A 19592-nucleotide genomic window follows, 5' to 3' on the forward strand; every position below is an offset into this window, starting at 1 on the left:
TCCCAAGTCATATGCATAAATTGCCGGAGCATTTCCTTCTGTTTTGCAAGCGTGTGTGGAAAAAAACTATATTAAAAAAAACTATTCAACCGATTTGAATAATTTTTTTTTTTAGTTTGTGTGTTATAAAACAAGGTATTTTTTCCATATAATATTATAATTTTAATTTTATTTACACAAAAAGAATATAGGTTATAACAAAAAACTAAAAAATGAAAAAAAATAAATTTCAAGTTTGAACTAAAATTTTATTTATACAATATTTTTAAAATTTTTTTTAGCTATACCATATGAAAGAGCATGAAAAACTGAACAAAAATCATGCATAATATGGTGTGTTACAGTAATATTTAACCAGATACTGCAATATATACAAAATACAACAAAAAGCAATTTTTGTTCAAGTTTGTCAAAAGTTTAGAAACAATATTATAACTATCCTATTTCACTCAATGAAGTAAGACGACTGTAAAATACTAATTATATAAAAAGTATATAAAAATATACACAGGCCTACAATATAACCTTACTTCACCTAAAATCAATAGTTTGATTGGAACTTGCGTTTTACTTCATCACCAATCCAACAATAAAATATACGTCACTAAACACGAAAAAAGAAGTTTATAAATGCATTGTAAGTTTTAACTGAACACAATTGCAGAATAGTAATAACAACAGTTTTCAGCATAAACACACGAAACTAGCACAATGTAAACACACAACAAACGAAACTGTGTAGTTAATGGCAACAAGTAGCAGCTGACCAACTATTGCGTCATCTGTTTTTTTTCTGATGGCAAATAACTACAAGGGGGCGGTGAACAATAAAAATCAATCACAATCGATTGTTCGAAACTTGTAGATTGCCGTGAAATAAGTTATTTGTCAAAACAAAAATGAATTATATGTGATATTAATTAAATACAAATCGTCTACTGGGTAGATGCCGGCAATTTATGCACATTTAACAACATCTACTATGTAGACGCTGCGGCACTCAAAGGGTTAAAATTGGATAAAATCTAACTCAATCTATTTCAATGTTCTTACAAAACCTGGAAGTTTATACCGCAGAGATACAAAATCAATAAAGCATAGTTTAATGTAGTATGACGGATGTGTTTTTTATTTATGAATATACTAGCTGTTCCCGTGGCTTCGCACGCTTTTCGTAAGCTTTGCCCTGGTTCAAGTGAATTATATTTCCAACGCCAATGTATAATTTGTCTTGTTGCCACGATCAAGAAAATATATATATCATAACTTAGCACCTTCAAATAGCATTTGGCTATTTAATATACGTGACCGTCTCGTAATTGCAGTTTATAATGTGCAGGCGCTTTAAAAACTTTTTAAAATCTTTTGAAACGCTGCATGGTGGCGAGTTACATCAATGGGCATAGCATATAAACTTTCTACGTAAAAAAATACATATACATATAACTTTTCATAATGATCGGTCAAATAGTTTCTGTTTCCATAAAGGACAAACACACAAACATTCATTTTGATATATATATATATATACTAGCGGGCCCGGCGCGCTTTGCTGCGCATTTCAATAATTTTTTGCAAAAGTTGCCCGCGGCTTTCGCACGCAATTTCCCGTTGAAAACAGTACACTATATTCACTTATTCTTTTTCTATCACATTCTAAACATTGCTGAGATAATTGATAGTCGTTCCATCGTGAGCCTCTTGGGCGTATTATGAAGGTATGTACCATATTCCTGCCTCTATCTAGCTGTTACCCACGGCTTCGCACGCAAATCTTAAGAACCGAAGTCCTTATATTACTTAGTAAATTTTTTTTTTTTACTATAATAAATTTTAGATTAAATTAGTTATATCTCCGATGCCACGATTGAGCTTGCTTTGTTGTCTCGATCGAGAGAATATGTACACACGGAGTTTTGAGAACCATACTTCTGTCAAAAAAAAACAACTAAGGTTGATTTTATAACATTCTTTATATTTGTAGCCAACGTAAGATAGTAATTATGATATCTGCATTACTCTTCTGATCAAGCATGAGCATGGTTTATATTAAATAAATATTGCAGTTAAAGGTGAATTTTTACGTCAAATTTGAATTGTATTATCTGGATAGTAAAGTCTATGTTTAACAGTGATTGCAAAAACAGTTTAAACAAAATTTGTTGTTTCTCTTAAGCTTACTCTATGCTTTAAAACTATAAGTGTAATATATGTTTACAAAGAACAGCTGATTAAAAATTTGAAAAGACGTTAACATATGTTTGCTGCAATGCATTTCTTATGGGTATTTCTGTAACCAGTGGGGCGGAATCCTGAATCGGGAAAGGGATGGGCATAGCTTATAAACCTTCTCCGTGGAAAAATACATATACGTACAAATTTTCATCATGATCGGTCCAATAGTTCACGATTCCATAAAGGACAAACATACAAACATTCATTTTTATATATATAGATAGATAAACAGAGCGTATGGAGGCTGACAGGTTCTACTGGGCCATTTATCAAATGCATCCATTTTGTATCAAATTTAAAACAGTGCTGGTCCAATGGTTAACTTATAATTAAAATAAAAACTGAAAGCGTACTCACAGTTTCAAAGAAAAGGCCACAAAATTTACACATGAGCTCTGATTTGGCCTAAAACATAATAAAACAATTCATTTAACCTCAATTAAATAAAGTAGAAAACATTATTGTAATTTAGTATTGTCTAGATGTAATATGTGGGAGTTTCTTCATGGTTATCAAAACTAGCCAGTGGTAAAAAATAAAAAGTATTTCCTCAAATACATAAAAAGCCATTCTTATACTGCAGAAATGACAGCTGTTTTGAATACTTGCATTTGTCCATAAAATTATTGTTTTTCATTACCTTATAACAGAAATTTTAAAAATCAGCAAATGCACGATCTAAGTTCCTCAGTGCTCTAACCTCAAACTATGTTATTGTTCCAGTACAGGTAAATGCAAAAATCATAGCTGTTTTTAATATGTTAACTTGGCAGTATTGCTATGGAGTTATTACGTAATAAGAATCAAATAAAACATTTAGTCTCGTATTATAAAACTGTTTTTCACCACATGAAGCAAAAGTATGTATGCGCTTCATTGTATTTCCGACCGTGGCTTCCCCTTGTTGTAAGCAAAAGACAATTGCATACCGAAAACATCCACTCTTGCTCCTAGTGATTAAAACTACCATTTTCACAAAACAAGCGTTTGTTCATGGTCTGATACATACTGCTATATAGGATGGAAATGGAGTAATTCCTCCCCGTTTAACAATGAAAGTAACATTAAAACCTTTTAGAATTATTTTTATTAGACTATTTGAAGTTTATTTTTTAATACTTTTTATAATTTTGCCCCTTTACCCAAAATTGGAGCTTTACGACTTTCATTCAACATTTTCCTTGATAAAACGAAACAAAGATTTGTAATCATAGTCTGATGTTAGATTGAATTTGTTTTAGAAGGTCAAACTGGCACACATTTAGCTGTGTTCAGTACATATCCTACTAATTGAATTACCTCAGTAGAACTTAAGCATGATGGGGACCATATATCTCAGCACTATGAAAGAAATTTTAGGTTTATCCATTCTATAACTGGAGCGAGATTTCCAGTCTCCTGTGTGAGTATAAATCCCCTAGTCACCTCAACATTGAGGGCTCTCCCAGAAAACCAAGTGAGAGTATCTGGGTATCTCAACTTTAGTCACGTCACCCAATAGGAGCCTTTTATCACTATAATGGGGATCATCTCAAGAGTAAAGTGCTTGGCAATATTGCCTCTATCTCTCCTCCACAGTTTTTAATCCTCCTGTGGCTTCTTCCTCTGAACCAATCTCATTATACCCTCTCTTCTTAAGCCATGCAAGAAGTGTATGGTTATAAAGCAAGGGATGTTATAGCTTTAAATTCCTTTGTACATCCAAAAATACACCAAATTCCTATTCCTATGTTTTGTAAATCAGAAACTTACATGATCTGATGCTACCCAACCATTCTGAGATTCTTCTGTGTCAGAATCTTCACTCTCTGAGTCTGCTGCAGTCTTTTTTGACAGTCTGCAAAACAAAAACAATTAAGAAATTAGTAAGAGAACCAGAAAAATTATAAGCTAAATTAATCTAGATTTTTAATTGTGTACTATTACACAACACATTTTAATGTAAATAAAAGTCGTTTCACAGGTATTTGGTCTTCCAATCATATGTTAGTTTGGTTATTTAAACACATTATGTAACAGAAACGGCCAAACACAAAATAATTTAATTGTACAAAGTAAGGGCTCTGTGGTGTAGTGATGGCACACTCACCCGTCAAGTGAGAGATCTGGGTTCGAGTCCCGGCGGAGCAAGTGCTTTTTACGATTAAATGTTTATTGAAATTCAATTCAGCATTGCCATTTATACAAATTAAAAGATGAACTCAAGGCAGAAGAGTTTTCAAACTCGTTTCTTAAAATTGTAGATAGGAGTTAATAAAATGATAAACATTCAAACAAATTGATATACGGCCGTTAAGATCTAAACAGTTTAAATGCAAAATTTTATCCCAATTGAACTCACATCTGACTGTAGAGTATAAAGATTATAATGAGTAAAGACAGTTAACACACAATACAGAGTTGTCTTATATATTTACCAGTAGGATAATGTAGGTTTAACTGCTGTCAGGCACTGTTTTAAGCACATTACATGTAGATAATCTTGAACAGCCGAAGGAAAGAGCCATTCTTACACCAAAAAACAACATGACGGCAAGAATTAATGATTCTTCATTGACCCAACTTCCTACTGAAATAGTGAAACATCAATTTTTGGACTTTTTTTGTGGAGTTGGAGGATACAGTTCACTATCCTCTAAACCTTCTCTACTCATTAAATCCACGTGGAGTTCCACTTCACAATCTTCACTTGAAAGTTGGTGCTCTAATAATTCTTTTGTGTGATCTGATTTCTCAGAATCTTCGAAATTACATGTAACTGCAAGTTGAATTTAGTGGAATTTATTGATTACAAATTTATAGCCCCATCAAGTCAACATTATATATTGATGAAGACACAATATTCGAGTAAAATGTAGAATTTACTATTTCACTAATATTATAATTTTAATAATATTGGGATCAACCATCTCTTCAGGCTGTGATGTGTGAAAAACAGTTTTTCTACCTAGAATTTCCTCAATTCTATTTGACTACCACTTTCAGTACAAAACAGCTGCAGTTTCATATCAAGGTTTGTTTCACCATGAAATGAACATAGCTCAAGGTCAGTATCTGAAAGTGGCAGGATAAGTCTGATAATATTGCAGTCTGAGGGACGAACAAAAACATTGCTTACCATCGGGTTTTAAGATTAAATAAAATAATATTGTTTTATGGCCTCATACCAAAAATTATTGTAACACAAGTAATTTGTGCACTATTAACCAGTAGCGAAGCATAGGTGCTTTGAACAAGTATTTACATAAATTCTCTACAAAAAATTTTCCACTTATTACCAAATTTGTCAATCATAACAAACCATTTAACTTCAAATGTCATAGAGCTGTTGAATCAATGAAACAATCTTGAAGTCTATTGTTTAGTCTAATTTCTTTAATACAATAATGAGCTAAAGAATTACAACTAAAGGTTTTATTTAGTACATCACCGTGGTAGCCATAAGCCAGGTATTCGATGTGACTCTGAGAAAGACATTTTATAATCTTCATCTTTCAATTTGTGGACCAAATACTTATCGAATGAGTCAAACAGCTTCTGGCACTCTCCACAGAAGTGAAGGTCTTCTAAAACACATTAAGTGAGATGTGAGAAATTGTACATTTATTATCAACGTGATTTAAAATTTCGACTAGTTTTTTGCTGCCTCTAGTTGTCCTGTTTTTTCTATTTTATAGAAAAATTCTAAACTGATCTGTGTTGCCTTATTATCTGTATGCCATTACATGAACTTTCTAATTAAAATGTTTTCTTGGAACAGAACGTTTCACTGAACACCGCTAATGACTATCATACTGCTTTCCATTTATTACTCATTAATGAAATCTTACTTATTGAAATATTATTAATGAGCAATTATTCTTATTATTGTTTGGAAACAATTAAAATGTATATAAGATAACTAAATAAAGCATTTTTTATTATTCCCACTCAAGGACATTACTGATTAGCTGCACAAGGAAAGATGTATTATTCGTTACTTTCAATTTTGGAAAATACTACAAAGAGTAAAAAAATTGTTTATTTATAAAAAAAGAATTAAAACTGTAACCATAACCATATTTTTAATTAAGGAGCAATAAACTTTAAAACAATGACAGCATGATTATCTGAAGTTGATGGCCCTAAACCTACAGGGTTTGTCCGGAAAGTAATAGGACTGATTTTCTTTTGCCGAGACTGTACTTCGGAGCGTGCGCGCAACGACTGAATTCGGTAGAGGGTGTTCCTAGCTAACGAACAAGCGGCTGGTCAGTTGTCTCCGAGCACCTGAAGAGTCAGAACAGGCATTTTTCAAGTGACGTGTTTTTGTGAGTGGTGCAAGCTGAAAATGCAGCGTTCGTTAGAGAAGAGGTACACGATTAGATTCAGTGTGAAACTCGGTAAATCTGCGGCAGAGACATTTGATATAATCAAGCAGGCTTACCCAGATGTTGCTTTAGCAAGAAGTGGTGTGTTTCGGTGGCACCAGGCCTTTTTGGAGGGCCGGGAAGAGGTCGCTGATGAAGACCTTGCTGGAAGACCTTCGACTTCGACAAACACCGACAATGTGACTCGTGTGCGCAAAGTTTTGAACTCAGACTGTCGACTAAGTATTCATTTAATTGCCCAGATGTTACATTTACCGAAATCTGTCGTTCATGAAATTGTGACGGAGCATTTGAACATGCGCAAAGTGTGTGCGAAGATGGTCCCAAAAGTGCTCACTGGCGACCAGAAATTGCGGCTCACACTGTCTTTCTTGTGAATAGCTACCTACCTGACCAAGGCCGGCATCCCAACTCTTCCACAGCCGCCCTACAGCCCAGATGTGGCCCCCCCCAGACTTTTTTTTGTTTTCTCGCCTAAAAAGGCAAGCATTTTGAGACGACAGAGGAGATATAAGCAGCTTGTACCGCGGCTCTCAAGGCTATTCCGGAGAATGGCTTCTGTGACGCCTTCAATGCTTGGAAATCGCGCTGGCAGCGCTGCATCGACGCAGAAGGAGCCTATCTTGAAAGTTTTTAAAGAATTGTAACGATTTGCTCAATACATTTTTTTTAATTGACTCAGTCCTATTACTTTCCGGACAAACCCTGTATATAGAATAATTTCAATTTCGAATAGGCAAAATGCCATTATAATTTGCTTTTGGTTGGTATTGATGTCTAAGAACTAAATAACGGTATTAAAAAAAAACACACACACATGTACACGCCTACAATGAGGAGTGGTGTTTACTATTTATAACTTTAGAATGTCACCAAGTGTTAATGAAAAGCAAGCTAATAGTGTACACATATGCACACGTGCACGCATGCGCACACACACACACACACACACACACACACACACACACACACACACATTTACACACACACATTTACACACCTACAGTGAGGAATGGTGTTCACTATTTATAACCCTATAATGTCAACTATTCCTAGTGGAAAGCAAGCTAATACATCACTAAATCTAACTTTATTATTTAGGAAAATTTAAAAATAACACATAGTTATTTGTTAACCCATTGGCTTAGACTCACGTATATATCACGTGCACAGACCGAACTTGGACTCTGGTGGATCTGGTGACGTTGCGATGTACTATTTAAAATATTTATAGTTTTTCTCGTTAGATGGTATGCCAATACGCTTTCTGCAGACCTTTTGAGTTGTTGGTGAGTTCAGGTGTGCCAACTATAGCATAAAAATATTACTTTTTTCAATAATTGTAATCTATTACCAGTGCTTATTTTGTGTTGAAACTAGGATTATGTTACGTCTAAAATTACGGCTAGCACTTCTGACAATATTATTGAAAGTCTATTACAGTAGTTTTATAAAATCCATTTAAATATTTATTTGTGATATTCTGTAAAATTTGGTTTTGTTGCAAGGCTAAAGGCTAGCCTGCAAAATAGAAACAACGTCATTTGTTTGTGAAGTTTTATTTTTTTTATTTATTTTATTTTTACAGTGTATTTTTTTAGTGTAGTTCTGTGTTTTTATATGCAAACTGTGTGTGAATGCTACAAAATCTGCGACCCGTGCAAACTGATGGAAAAACGGCACTTGATGAGTACTCAAATATAATTTTTTTAAATAATAAATGTTCAAATAAAAATGTTAATATAATTTATTTTTCATGACAAAGAGTTACTGAACAATAATATATATTCAGTTTTTAGATAATAAATAATTTTAATAGTGAAAAAAATTAAAACTAAAGTTTTTTTACATAAAAAACCCAACATTTTTGTTATAATTAACATTATTAGTAAATTCAAAACTAAATAAAAATTAATTTTATAGTTATAAAATGTAGCCTAGTTTCTTAGAAACATGATGGTAAAATAACCATGGTAATAACTTAATTAGTTAGGTTTCTATAAAAATTATACGAAACCTTTACACTTTCAGCAAAATTAATTGCTAGTTCAGGTCCATACAGCACCAGAAAAACTACTAGGCCAATGGGTTAAGACATAATAATCCGACGATTGCACAGAAACATCTCTGCAGCAGACAATACAGTCTGCATTGCTTATCACTTGTATCACTTAACACTCATAAAAACATTTTGTAAGTACATCAGAAAGTATGATTATATTTTTGTGTACCTATATAAAACAATTTATAAATTGTCTTAGTTGAGCAACTTTCTATTTTAAAATTATTTCTAAAATCCATTTAGAAACAGACTAAACTACAACAAAAAATTAATCCCCATAACGTAATTTGGCTAACTTGAAATTTTAAATAACCTCATTCCAAATTGTGGTTGTGTACCTGTTATTTATTTATAAATATAATTTAACTTAGTACATTTATAAAATATAAATACAATATTATATTTTTAATAATATAATCCAGACACCAAAAATTACTTCAATATCTCAAACACAACACAAGTTCTTTTGCTTCCAGTTAATATTATATTATAAACCAGTTGATTATTATCAAGTTTATAACATGAACATTATAATTTCTTCCATTAGTTATAATAAATAGCTTGAAAATACTTATTTATACATTTTAGTATGTACTTTAAAAAATAGATTAAACTTATATTCAGATGATTCTTCTTTTTTATGTATTTATTATGTACTTTAATACATATTGTACAAGTTTAAAGTATTGAAGAAAACAATTAAATTGTATAAAGAAGAAATTATTAAGAAGCACAATGACAGCTGACTCCAGCCAGCAATTACTTATATCTTCTGGATTTTATAATCTATGCTTCTAATCAGAAAATTCCATTTTATTTGAGCTTGTATGATTGGTTTAAGATATAGATATAACATTTTTTCAGTTATTAGATAACAATTTAATTTTTAAAAGATGTCTGAACAAACAGATACTGGTTTTTTTCAACATAACTACAGATATCTCTTTGATCTCAAACACAAACATTGGTGCTCTAAGGTCAATCCAATCAGAAAATATTAGATTACTTGCTGGATGATGAATGTTTTACAATGAACTTACTTGTATACACTTGTGGAAAAACATCTTGATGTTTATTTCTGTTATTATCCCTGTTAGCGTGCAGTCCTAACATTGGTTGACTTGATTTGTTACATTCAACTAGATCCTGATGTTCATTTAATAATTTTGAATTGTCTGTAACCACTTGGATATCAAATGTTGGATGTGACTGCTGTGAACAATGAACTGAACTAGACGTAAGATCACTTTTCGATAAACCCATTACGGGACTTGGAATATTTGTGAAATTTTTAGAATCACTTTGGGTAATAACATTTTTCTCCAAATCAATTTCGACAACATGATTGCTCCCACAGACAAAATTATGAGCATAATTAAAGTTATCAGGGGAATCTTCTATCTTCACTACACTCTCTAACTTTATATCTTCTTGATTGAGAATACTTCCACTTTGATCAACAGATGGCTTGCTTAGTCCATTATGTGGTGCTTCGAGACTATTTATATGTAATGTATTTGAAGCTATAAGACTGACGACCATATTATCATTTTCTTTTTTAACTGTTGATATATTAGGTGTAGAGGCTTCTTTCTCATAATACAATTCAGCATTAGGACCAAATAACGTAGGCACAGAGTCTTTACGTAGTCTTGTTCGTAATGGTGTAACAAAAGATTTTTCATCAAAGTGAATGTCACATATATATTTCCTGTAATTTTTTCGCTTCCTGACAGTTAACTGTGGGTCACCGCAAAAGTCCACCCATTTCTGCGCACTGGAAAATATACCAAATTAATGTTTGCTGTCACATAGTGTTTGAAACTCACAAAACATTATATTAATAATTAAAATTTATGAATTCTCAATCTATTGTTAAAAAATAGCAATAACTTTTGTAAACTACATTCATATAAAACCATCCCAAATTATCAATTATTGACTTTAATAATGCTAATCATAATCAGCATTATAAGTTGTCTAGAGAGTCTGATTACGAATGCTTCATAAGATCGATAAGATCTAAAAATGATAAGTATAAACAAGTTGTAAGTATTAACAAAACTAACTCACTATAATTTGTATTACTACATTTTTAATAATAAATAACTTTTATTACATTTGTAAATGCTGCTTTTAAAACATTCATATTCCAACTACATGAAACCGAGGCATTTGAAATCTACAGTAGCCTATACATGATTGTCACATCAACCCAGACAAGAATCCTGGTACCATAAATTTTAGCCTCACGGACAATGCACTATATTGCTAAATGTGTCATGGCTAAAACCTGGAAACACAAATACAATTTTCAATAACGTCTTTCACAACATGCCTAGATGTTTTCTATCTCCTGCTGCAAACCTACATTTCCAAAGGTGATTGGCTCCTACAAACTGATGACTTATTTGGTAGAATATAGTAACTTTCATTATAATGTAAATGTTGGATTTGTAGTCTATGGTCTTGTGATATATATCAATTGAGAAAACTGTTTATTATTGGAAAACACCTGTACAATTATTATAAGTTATAGATCTAACCATTTACGTACTGTTTATTTAATAGTTTCATTACTATTAATTTTGTAGTGATCTTCAGTCTGATATTGACCCTGTTTGAATTTCCAAAAGCATCAACAAACTACAGTATGTATTTATTTACATGTTTTATCAATTAAAAAAATCCCAAATTATAATCCAGCTGAACTGATAAAAAATCTACCAGCATGTAGCTGAGAAGCTCATTTAATAATTGTTTAAAAGACCTACTGGCCTACCAGGGTTGGAAGATTGTATACAGGCGAACATTCTCTCAAAACATGCTTGCACCTTATACCTGGAGAGTATATAATACTTAATACCAAGAGCCATTGAAGTGAGCTAGCCATTTAAGTCAGTATACCTACTATTAAACCATAAGTCATGTCTTTTATTAGTTATCCAGTTGCTCAGTTACTTTAATTTTAGAATAGCTGGCTACCAGGTTTAGAAATAACAAGAAGAGCAAGGTCAGATATCAGAATACTTTGTGTCTCTTGGACATCTATAATGTAATACAATAGCAATATCATTGGCAAAAATAAAATTTCTAGACTGTGTTACAGAAATGTGAACAATAACAACATTTAGTAGGATAGGAGCAAGGACTGAATCCTAAGGGAAGCCATTAAGAAGCTGTAAAAATAACTCTTCTAACATTTCAGAGAAACCATAACTTAATGAGGATTACTGGATGTTATAATGCACATGATGCTAAGAGATTATTGCAAAAGCGCAATGGACAAAACATCCACCTTTGTTCTGTTCAAAAACAATGCTGAATAGAATATTGTTCAATAATAATTTTTTTTGTCATTTTTAATGGTTATATTGTATTCTACAGATTGTTGACTATACATAAACTATTTCCTCAAATTGTCAAATGTAGGATGGTATAAAGTATGTTTTGTTGAATATATTTGCTAGAAAGTTCAAAGCTATAACTGTGAACCAAGTTTCGATCTTGTGTAACTATTGTTTTTTTTTTCTTTATAATTATGTAGAGACTTATATACACTGTATCTTATGATTCTACTCCATATTTTACATACAACTAAAATAAGGTTTTTAAAAAAGCAAAATATTTAATTTTACAATATATATATATTGTATATATATATATATATATATATATATATATATATATATAATTTATATTTATAAGTATATACTGTGTAATTTATTGGTGGCCAAAAAGGGGATACAATAAAATAAAATCTATAAAAGTGTTAAAAGGTTCTGGTACTATTATACAGTTTGCATTTTTGTCCCAATCAATGTATATACAATCAAAATATATACATATGTAGATCTGAGAAGCCTACTTCAGCCATTGTAAAGGCTCTGTGGAGTAGTGGTAACATGCTCGCCCGGCAAGTGAGAGACCTGGGTTTGAGTCCCGGATAAAAAAGGACAACATTAAAAATGGGAGGTTATTGTACACCCCCAAAGGAGTCATGGGGATATAATGTACATTGTATATTTACTATTGGGCATAAAAATACCCTGCATAACTCCAAAAAAATTGGTTCATGGGGAAATGGCCTAATACCTAGAGCCTGGGGGTCACAGAATTTTATATTTTACTTATGAGTACCACCTCAAGGTATGTTTTTCGTTCACCTACATCAGAGAGGAAGCACGAAGCATTGTACTGCAGTATAATAGCAACCACCATCACAATTGAATTATCAATATTCGTGATTAACTAAATTACAGAAACCAAAATGTCAAACTGAATTTCATTTATTTCAGGATAATGTTTGCTTTAGCCTCGTTACTTAAAACAATCTAAAACTACTTTTAACAATTTATTAAAACTTCCAGAAAGAATTTTTAGATAGTTGCAAAACATATATCGTACTAAAACTATTATATTGTTTTAATTTTAGCTTGTATTTATATTAGTGTATTGATCTAAGGGACTGAGAGGTATCAATGTTTCTGGGTGTGGGAGGGTAACAAACTAAGGAGAAGTAAGTTAAAGGAGAGGGTATATCAAGGTTGTCAAAATTTACGTGAGAATTTGAACTGGAAAAATAGGTGAACCAACTGTATTTGAAGATAATTTAAGTGTTTATTGATACTTTTTCCTGTTTTTCATCATTTTTGTCACAGTTTTCACCTCCATTAGGAAGTTTCTACCTCCATGGTGAAGATTATTGACTGTTTTTCCTTTATTATTTCAGTTCTGTTACTATTGTGCAACTTCTTTAGGCATCTCGATGTTTTTTTTTCCTGATTGGTTAGATTTGGTTGCGTAGTCTTTTACAGAAATAGTCATTTATCCTCCTTTGTGGACCTAGCAAGTGATATTTTACTCCTTATTCAATGTAAAAGTTAGTGTTGTGAATGCACTTTAATAAGAATTATTTAATATTTTAATTAATTCAATTTAACTATTTACTATTTGTCAGAATCAAGAGAAAAGTTGTGTTGTTTTCTTTTACTTCTTAATGTGAATTTCAATTCTTTGTGTACTTCTACAGTAGCCGCTTATGGCCAGAGGCATTACTCTCAGCCCATTCATTAGTTCCTGTTCAGTTTAGCTTCGGTTCACCTTCCTCACCATACAACTTCCTCTTTGTGCACTGTATGGAATTTGACACTGTCACAGACTTGAGTCTCTGGTATCATATTCATCTGGAGAGATAAAAAAAATTGGAGATAAAGAAGCTCAAAATGAACTTTACATAATTTTGACATCACAGACACATAGACTACAAAATATGTTATCAGTAAGGTTAACAGTCAGAGTAGCCAAAACTTTCAACGTTATTAACATATTCTGCTCCTTGTCCTGAACATAAACATATATGGCTTTAGGGGGTAAAATCATAAATTTAACCTTGTTTTTTTCATAATTGATTTTTAGCCTTATCTGCTCCTGATAGCTTATCTGAGTGTACAGTGGTTAGAACAGATTAGTACAGCATCACCAAGTGTCCCATGCAGTATCACTGCCTCTTAGATAACAAAGGTGTACATTACTCTCGTTACATTAATATCATCAATTAGTTTTGAAAGTTATTTACGTGTATGATTGTGGATTACTTGAGCAGTTAAAGTATTAGGAAATTAATATATTCCTTTTTAATTGGTCATTATTTTTTCAGAGTAAGAGTATAAATTCGTTATGTAAGTCATGTGTTATTTTGAGATTGAGAATAACTATTTTTAGGTGATTCAAAACTACCACATGGTATATAAATAGATGCATACATACAAAGTTATGGTTACGTTAAATTTGCTTCTAATAAACTTATGTTTGTTCTTTACACAATGTTTGTTTTATTTATGTTTTCAAGTTGGGTCTTCTATAAAGCAGTAATAGCCAGAGGCACTTGTGTCAGGCTGATATGAACTTTTATTCTTAGAAGGTCTAAATGAACAAAAACATCTATTATTTGGGTCAAATTACCCTGATTTCAGCATTATTGCTATTTTACTGTTCAAAGATGCTGTAACGGCTGACATCAGCAACAACCAATGCAAGGTTGACTTACAATCATAACAAGACCACATGACACTCGTAAAACAATTAAATATAACTCTTTGCAAGAAAAGTACTGGTAAATCTTAAGATCAGCCAGCGACTACCGCTCCGATCGCCGTAATTTTTTGCATACTAACACAGGTTAACGTAATTTCACACACAAAAAATAGTCCCGATTGTCGCCGGGGCCGTTTACCCCCCCCAAAAAAAAATTGAAAAAAATTTAAATAAAAACAATTCAAATTTAAAAAATTATTTTACTTACCTTAATGGTATTTGGGTGGTACAACGCAGCCACTGCCTCGAGGAAAGCGTGAACCCTTTCTTCTGGGATTTACACGGTACATAATTGCCTTTCCATTACAATTCAATTTATATTTCTGATCAGCCCCTCTAGAATTTGATATTTTACTGATAGGTACTATCTCGAGGGATGTTTTTCTTTCATTGACATCAGCGTGGGGCACCCGAAGGTGCTACCGAAGCCCGTGCTAATGGCCGGAGGCACTCGTCTCAACTCGATAAGGACTAATTCAACTTCATTAATTATTCCTTGTCCATGTGGGTTTGTTTCTTAACATCTGGCGCTCAATAGAAGCTGTCCTATAGGTCACGTGATCCTCCCGGCCAATTGGAAACTTTCCTGTTTGTCACGTGACTACTGTCAACTCATCAAAACGACCATGGTCGGCCATTGTTTTAGTTTGATAGTCGAAAATCTTGTTATTTATGCGTTTTGTATTGCCAACATTGTACTGCCGAAAAATGGGTTTTTATATGTTAGCGACAATCGGGACTATTTTTTCGGTGAAATTACGTTAACCTGTGTTAGTACGCAAAAAATTACGACGATCAGAGCGGTAGTCGCTGATCTTAATATTTACCAAAGTACTTCCACTTTTAATGTTGTATAACCTCGTTAGCCTATTTGTCACTTCCACTAATTGAAACTTTATATTGTTTTATTCAAGAAGATGATAGCATTAGGTTAATAACATGAACTTGTATTTTGCCACCCCAGCCACTAAGTTCACAATTAACCAAAATATAAATATATAGCGAAATCTAACTAAGTTAAGAGGTATTCTCATTGTTTCATCAGGTGCACGATTAAGTCCCGATTATGTTTCTGACACGATCTCTAAGCACACTGGGGCAACCAAGTTTCTGACAACATTTCAGAATTTCAAAAAAAAATTCATTTATGTTGTTATCCCCATTTTTTGTTTGTTTTACTTAAAAAAAAAAAACACACAGGAAACAGCATAAATAATCCTAGCTAAAGTAAATATTTACTATTTTTAATATGTTATTATAGTAATATTTTGGTCATCCTCCAAAGACTAATGGTTATAGTCTCGGCTCTCTAACCGAGAGATAACAGGTTCAAATCCCGGGGATGTCCAATAATGTAATAATAATAAAAATCAGTGCACTTCGAAGCCAGCATAGCTTACGCCTAGGCGTAAATGAGATTAAAAAAATATATTTTAAAAAATAATATTTTGGAATCAAGTATAATTTAATTACTCACAGGATTCGTTTTGATTCAGCATAACTAGGAAAAATAAAAAAAGTGCGTCCTTTATCTTCTTCAGAGTTGTAACAATTTTTAACACTACAATATTTCCACACCATTTTTTTAAACCAGACTTAAATTAAATAAAATTCAATTTTAAATTAAATTAAAACAAATAAAATTAACAACATAACCTATTTTTTGTCATTCCATTTATTCTGCTATCAGTAAAGCAGTGTTCCCAATCAGGTTCCTAGCAATCATCCTTCCATAAACGTAAAATTACCCTAATTTATTCTTCAATGTTACCAAAATATCCCCTTTTTACCAAATAAAATGTTTTTTACCAAAGAAATTTTCAAATTTAATAAAACCGTTAACATAATACTTTTATACAACTATTAGACTGTATTTATTGCAAAGTAATTATTACATATTTTTTAAATCAGGTAACGTATTTAATTCTCTGATAATAATAAAATGTATAATATCCATAAACATTGTTTAGAGACCCAGTATCCACTAAACTTAATGTTTAGTCTTACTCTCTGTTTTATTCAGGTATTGTGATTTGCTTGAATATTACACGTAAATATATAAAGCGAAAAATACATATGTACGGCAAAACAAAGTTATTACACATTAATATCAAATTTACAACTTGAAAAGTACATTATAAAAAAGGACATTATGTTCACAGCCAAATATTTATTCTCTGCATTTTGTTAGAAAGCTCAAAATTAACACAGCCATTCTTGTTCTTTCGAATATCTTCTGTAGTTGCTACTACAACAGCAACTGTTGCTGCTTTGTTTGTTTCTATGTGCTGTTTTACGGTTTTTTATCCACTAAAAACTCTTTCAACACTTGCATTAGAAAATGTTAACAATAATAACAGTTTTATAACATATTTCAAATGTGAAAACATACATGTCATTGTCCTAATGTATTCTTCACGGAAAAGACTTTTTCCCATTATTCTTGGACTAGTTCTGATGCATCAAATTCTAGCTCTTAATGGTCAAGCAGGGAATAGCATTTCCATTTTGAGTCTAAACTTGAAGATTTACACAACCTTTTAGTACAGGAAATCTGTTTATTACCGGGGACAAACTTTTAATTTCATAGTCCTGAGCTACTTTTAGTTGAACAATAGTAATTATTTCTAAAAGAGGATTCATAAAATCAAACCTCTGTTTTGTATGGCTAAGCTTAATATAAAAATGCAAATATAACTTTAAAGATATTTCAAAAGACTGAGGTAATAAATAATAATAATAATAATAATATAAAATACTTTATTGCGTAAATAATGTACAAAATTATATTGCAATTGTCAGTTTTATATGTCAGCTAAAATTTACCATTCATTCACGACAGTTGGACTCATTCATACATACAATATTTTCCATTCATAAATTCGTTCATTCGAATTTGTCCACTCTAGCCGCAGTGTTAGTCAGCCAATTCAGCGGTATCCCAATCGTGTGTCTGTATTATAAAATGCTGCTTGGATTAAGGCTGATTTCAGACGGGCTTTAAATGCCTTGGGCATATTTGCACTTTTAATGGAATTTGGCAGTCTGTTGACAAATTGAGCGTCTGCCTGTGAAGGCAAGCGTTCATGAACTACCGTCTTGTTTCGCATTGCGGTAATTGTCCCTGCCTCTGGTTTCATAAGAGTGTACATTACTACCTCTTAAATGTTCGCATTTGTACTTAAAGAAAGAGACACGCTTCCAAAATATAGAGGCAGGGAAGTGTCAACAGCTGAAAATTTTCAAATGCTGGTCTACACTACTCTCTACATTGCAATTTTCCAATTATTCTGACTGCTTTTTTTAAAGTGAAAACAATCTGGAAAAGTTTGTGTTTATGCAACCTCCCCACAAAACCAATCTGTAGGAGAGGCGTGGGTAGATTACTTCATAATATACCGTCATCAGCACCCGGGCTGGGCAATATTTGGATAGTTGTTTCAATATATAGATTCCTGAGGATAACTTTGAGCAAACACTGTTTACATGGAAATCCCATGTCAACCCTCGATCTAGGTGTATTCCAAGGAATTTCGTTGAGTAGATGTCGTCGATATCTGTTTCATCCAGCATGACGGACTGTAATCTGACTGATTTTGCAAACCAAAATGAATAAAAGTTGATTTAGCAGGATTTGTTTTGAGATTGAGTTCGTTGAAGATTTGAATAGTACTGTTGAGCTCAGCGAATGTTACCATTTCTAGTTCTCTGATTGAATTTGTCTTAAAACAAAGAGTTGTGTCATCTGCATACTGGACGAGTCGTCAATGTTGTAGCGATGAGCCAGCGTCATTTATATAAAACAAGAAAAACAATGGGCTAAGTATAGATCCCTGAGGGACCCTGTAGCTCAAACCTTTCTCCTTTGATAGTACGTGGGAGATGTCCACAAATTGAGCTCTATCAGTTAGGTATGATTTGAGCCACTTTAGCGGTACGCCTCGCATCCCATAACGTTCCAGTTTGTAAAGTAGGGCCCTGTGATCAACACAGTCACAAGCTTCAGATAAGTCGAGAAACACACTTAATGTATCTCTTCGACTTTAAATTCCTTCTACTATCATATCAACTAGACGTACGACTGCGTCTATAGTTGATTTACCACTTTGGAAACCGAATTGGTTATTTTATAATAGATTATGTTTTTCTATGAATTTCACAATCCGAATAAGGAAGACCTTCTCAAAAATCTTACTGAAGGCCGGCAGGATTGAGATTGGGCGATAATCTTGAACTGAAAAGGGATCGCCTTCTTGAAGACTGGGATGACGTTGGACATTGTAAGACAGGAGGGAAAAGTTCCAGAATGAAAAGAGAAGTTAATCAAATGCTCGAGTGGCTTTAATTAGTGCTTTGAGCACTGCTTCAGTAGCCATGTTGAGACATGATTTAAGTCATTTGACTTTTTGGGTGGAAGGTCTCTTAACACTCTGGCAATTTCCTTCTTTATGACCGGGGCCAGAGCCATGGAAGCTGATAGGCTCGGCGCCAATGGAGGAATCCGAAGAATACTTAAAGTATATACTGACTATACTTTAAGTATATATCCTTGATGGGTCGTTGACTCTTTCATTGCCAATTTTCAATTCAATTTGTTTGTCTGTTCGTGGGTTTTTATTGTTAATTACGGCCCATGCTGTTTTCGAAAAAAATTGTCGTGAGCAGTGCTTTATTGACATCGTAAGCTTTCGCAGCTCTGATGACCTTTCTGTAAATTCGTTTGAAATTTTTGAAGAAAGTTTTGAATTATAAATTTGAAGTGTGTTATTAATTTCAGAGACAATTAATAATTTTTCTCTGGAAACCAGGATGCCTTTGGTAATCCATGT

At 32.6% G+C, this 19592-nt stretch overlaps 1 protein-coding gene across 1 annotated transcript in view; it reads right to left on the reverse strand.

Annotated features, from left to right (window-relative positions):
• LOC124354475 (zinc finger protein 605-like) overlaps window positions 1-16464 on the reverse strand; it is a 28845-nt gene extending 12381 nt beyond the window's left edge. The window contains exons 1-5 of the mRNA XM_046804950.1: window positions 16241-16464; window positions 9708-10444; window positions 5666-5801; window positions 3988-4072; window positions 2593-2640 (exon numbers count right to left, since the gene is read on the reverse strand). Coding sequence (XP_046660906.1) covers window positions 2593-2640; window positions 3988-4072; window positions 5666-5801; window positions 9708-10444; window positions 16241-16344 — 1110 coding nt within the window. The 5' untranslated portion in view covers window positions 16345-16464. The remainder of the gene's footprint in view (window positions 1-2592; window positions 2641-3987; window positions 4073-5665; window positions 5802-9707; window positions 10445-16240) is intronic.
• Between the last annotated feature and the right edge of the window lie 3128 nt (window positions 16465-19592).

This window comes from Homalodisca vitripennis, chromosome 2, assembly GCF_021130785.1.
Source record: "Homalodisca vitripennis isolate AUS2020 chromosome 2, UT_GWSS_2.1, whole genome shotgun sequence".
NCBI lineage: Eukaryota > Metazoa > Arthropoda > Insecta > Hemiptera > Cicadellidae > Homalodisca > Homalodisca vitripennis.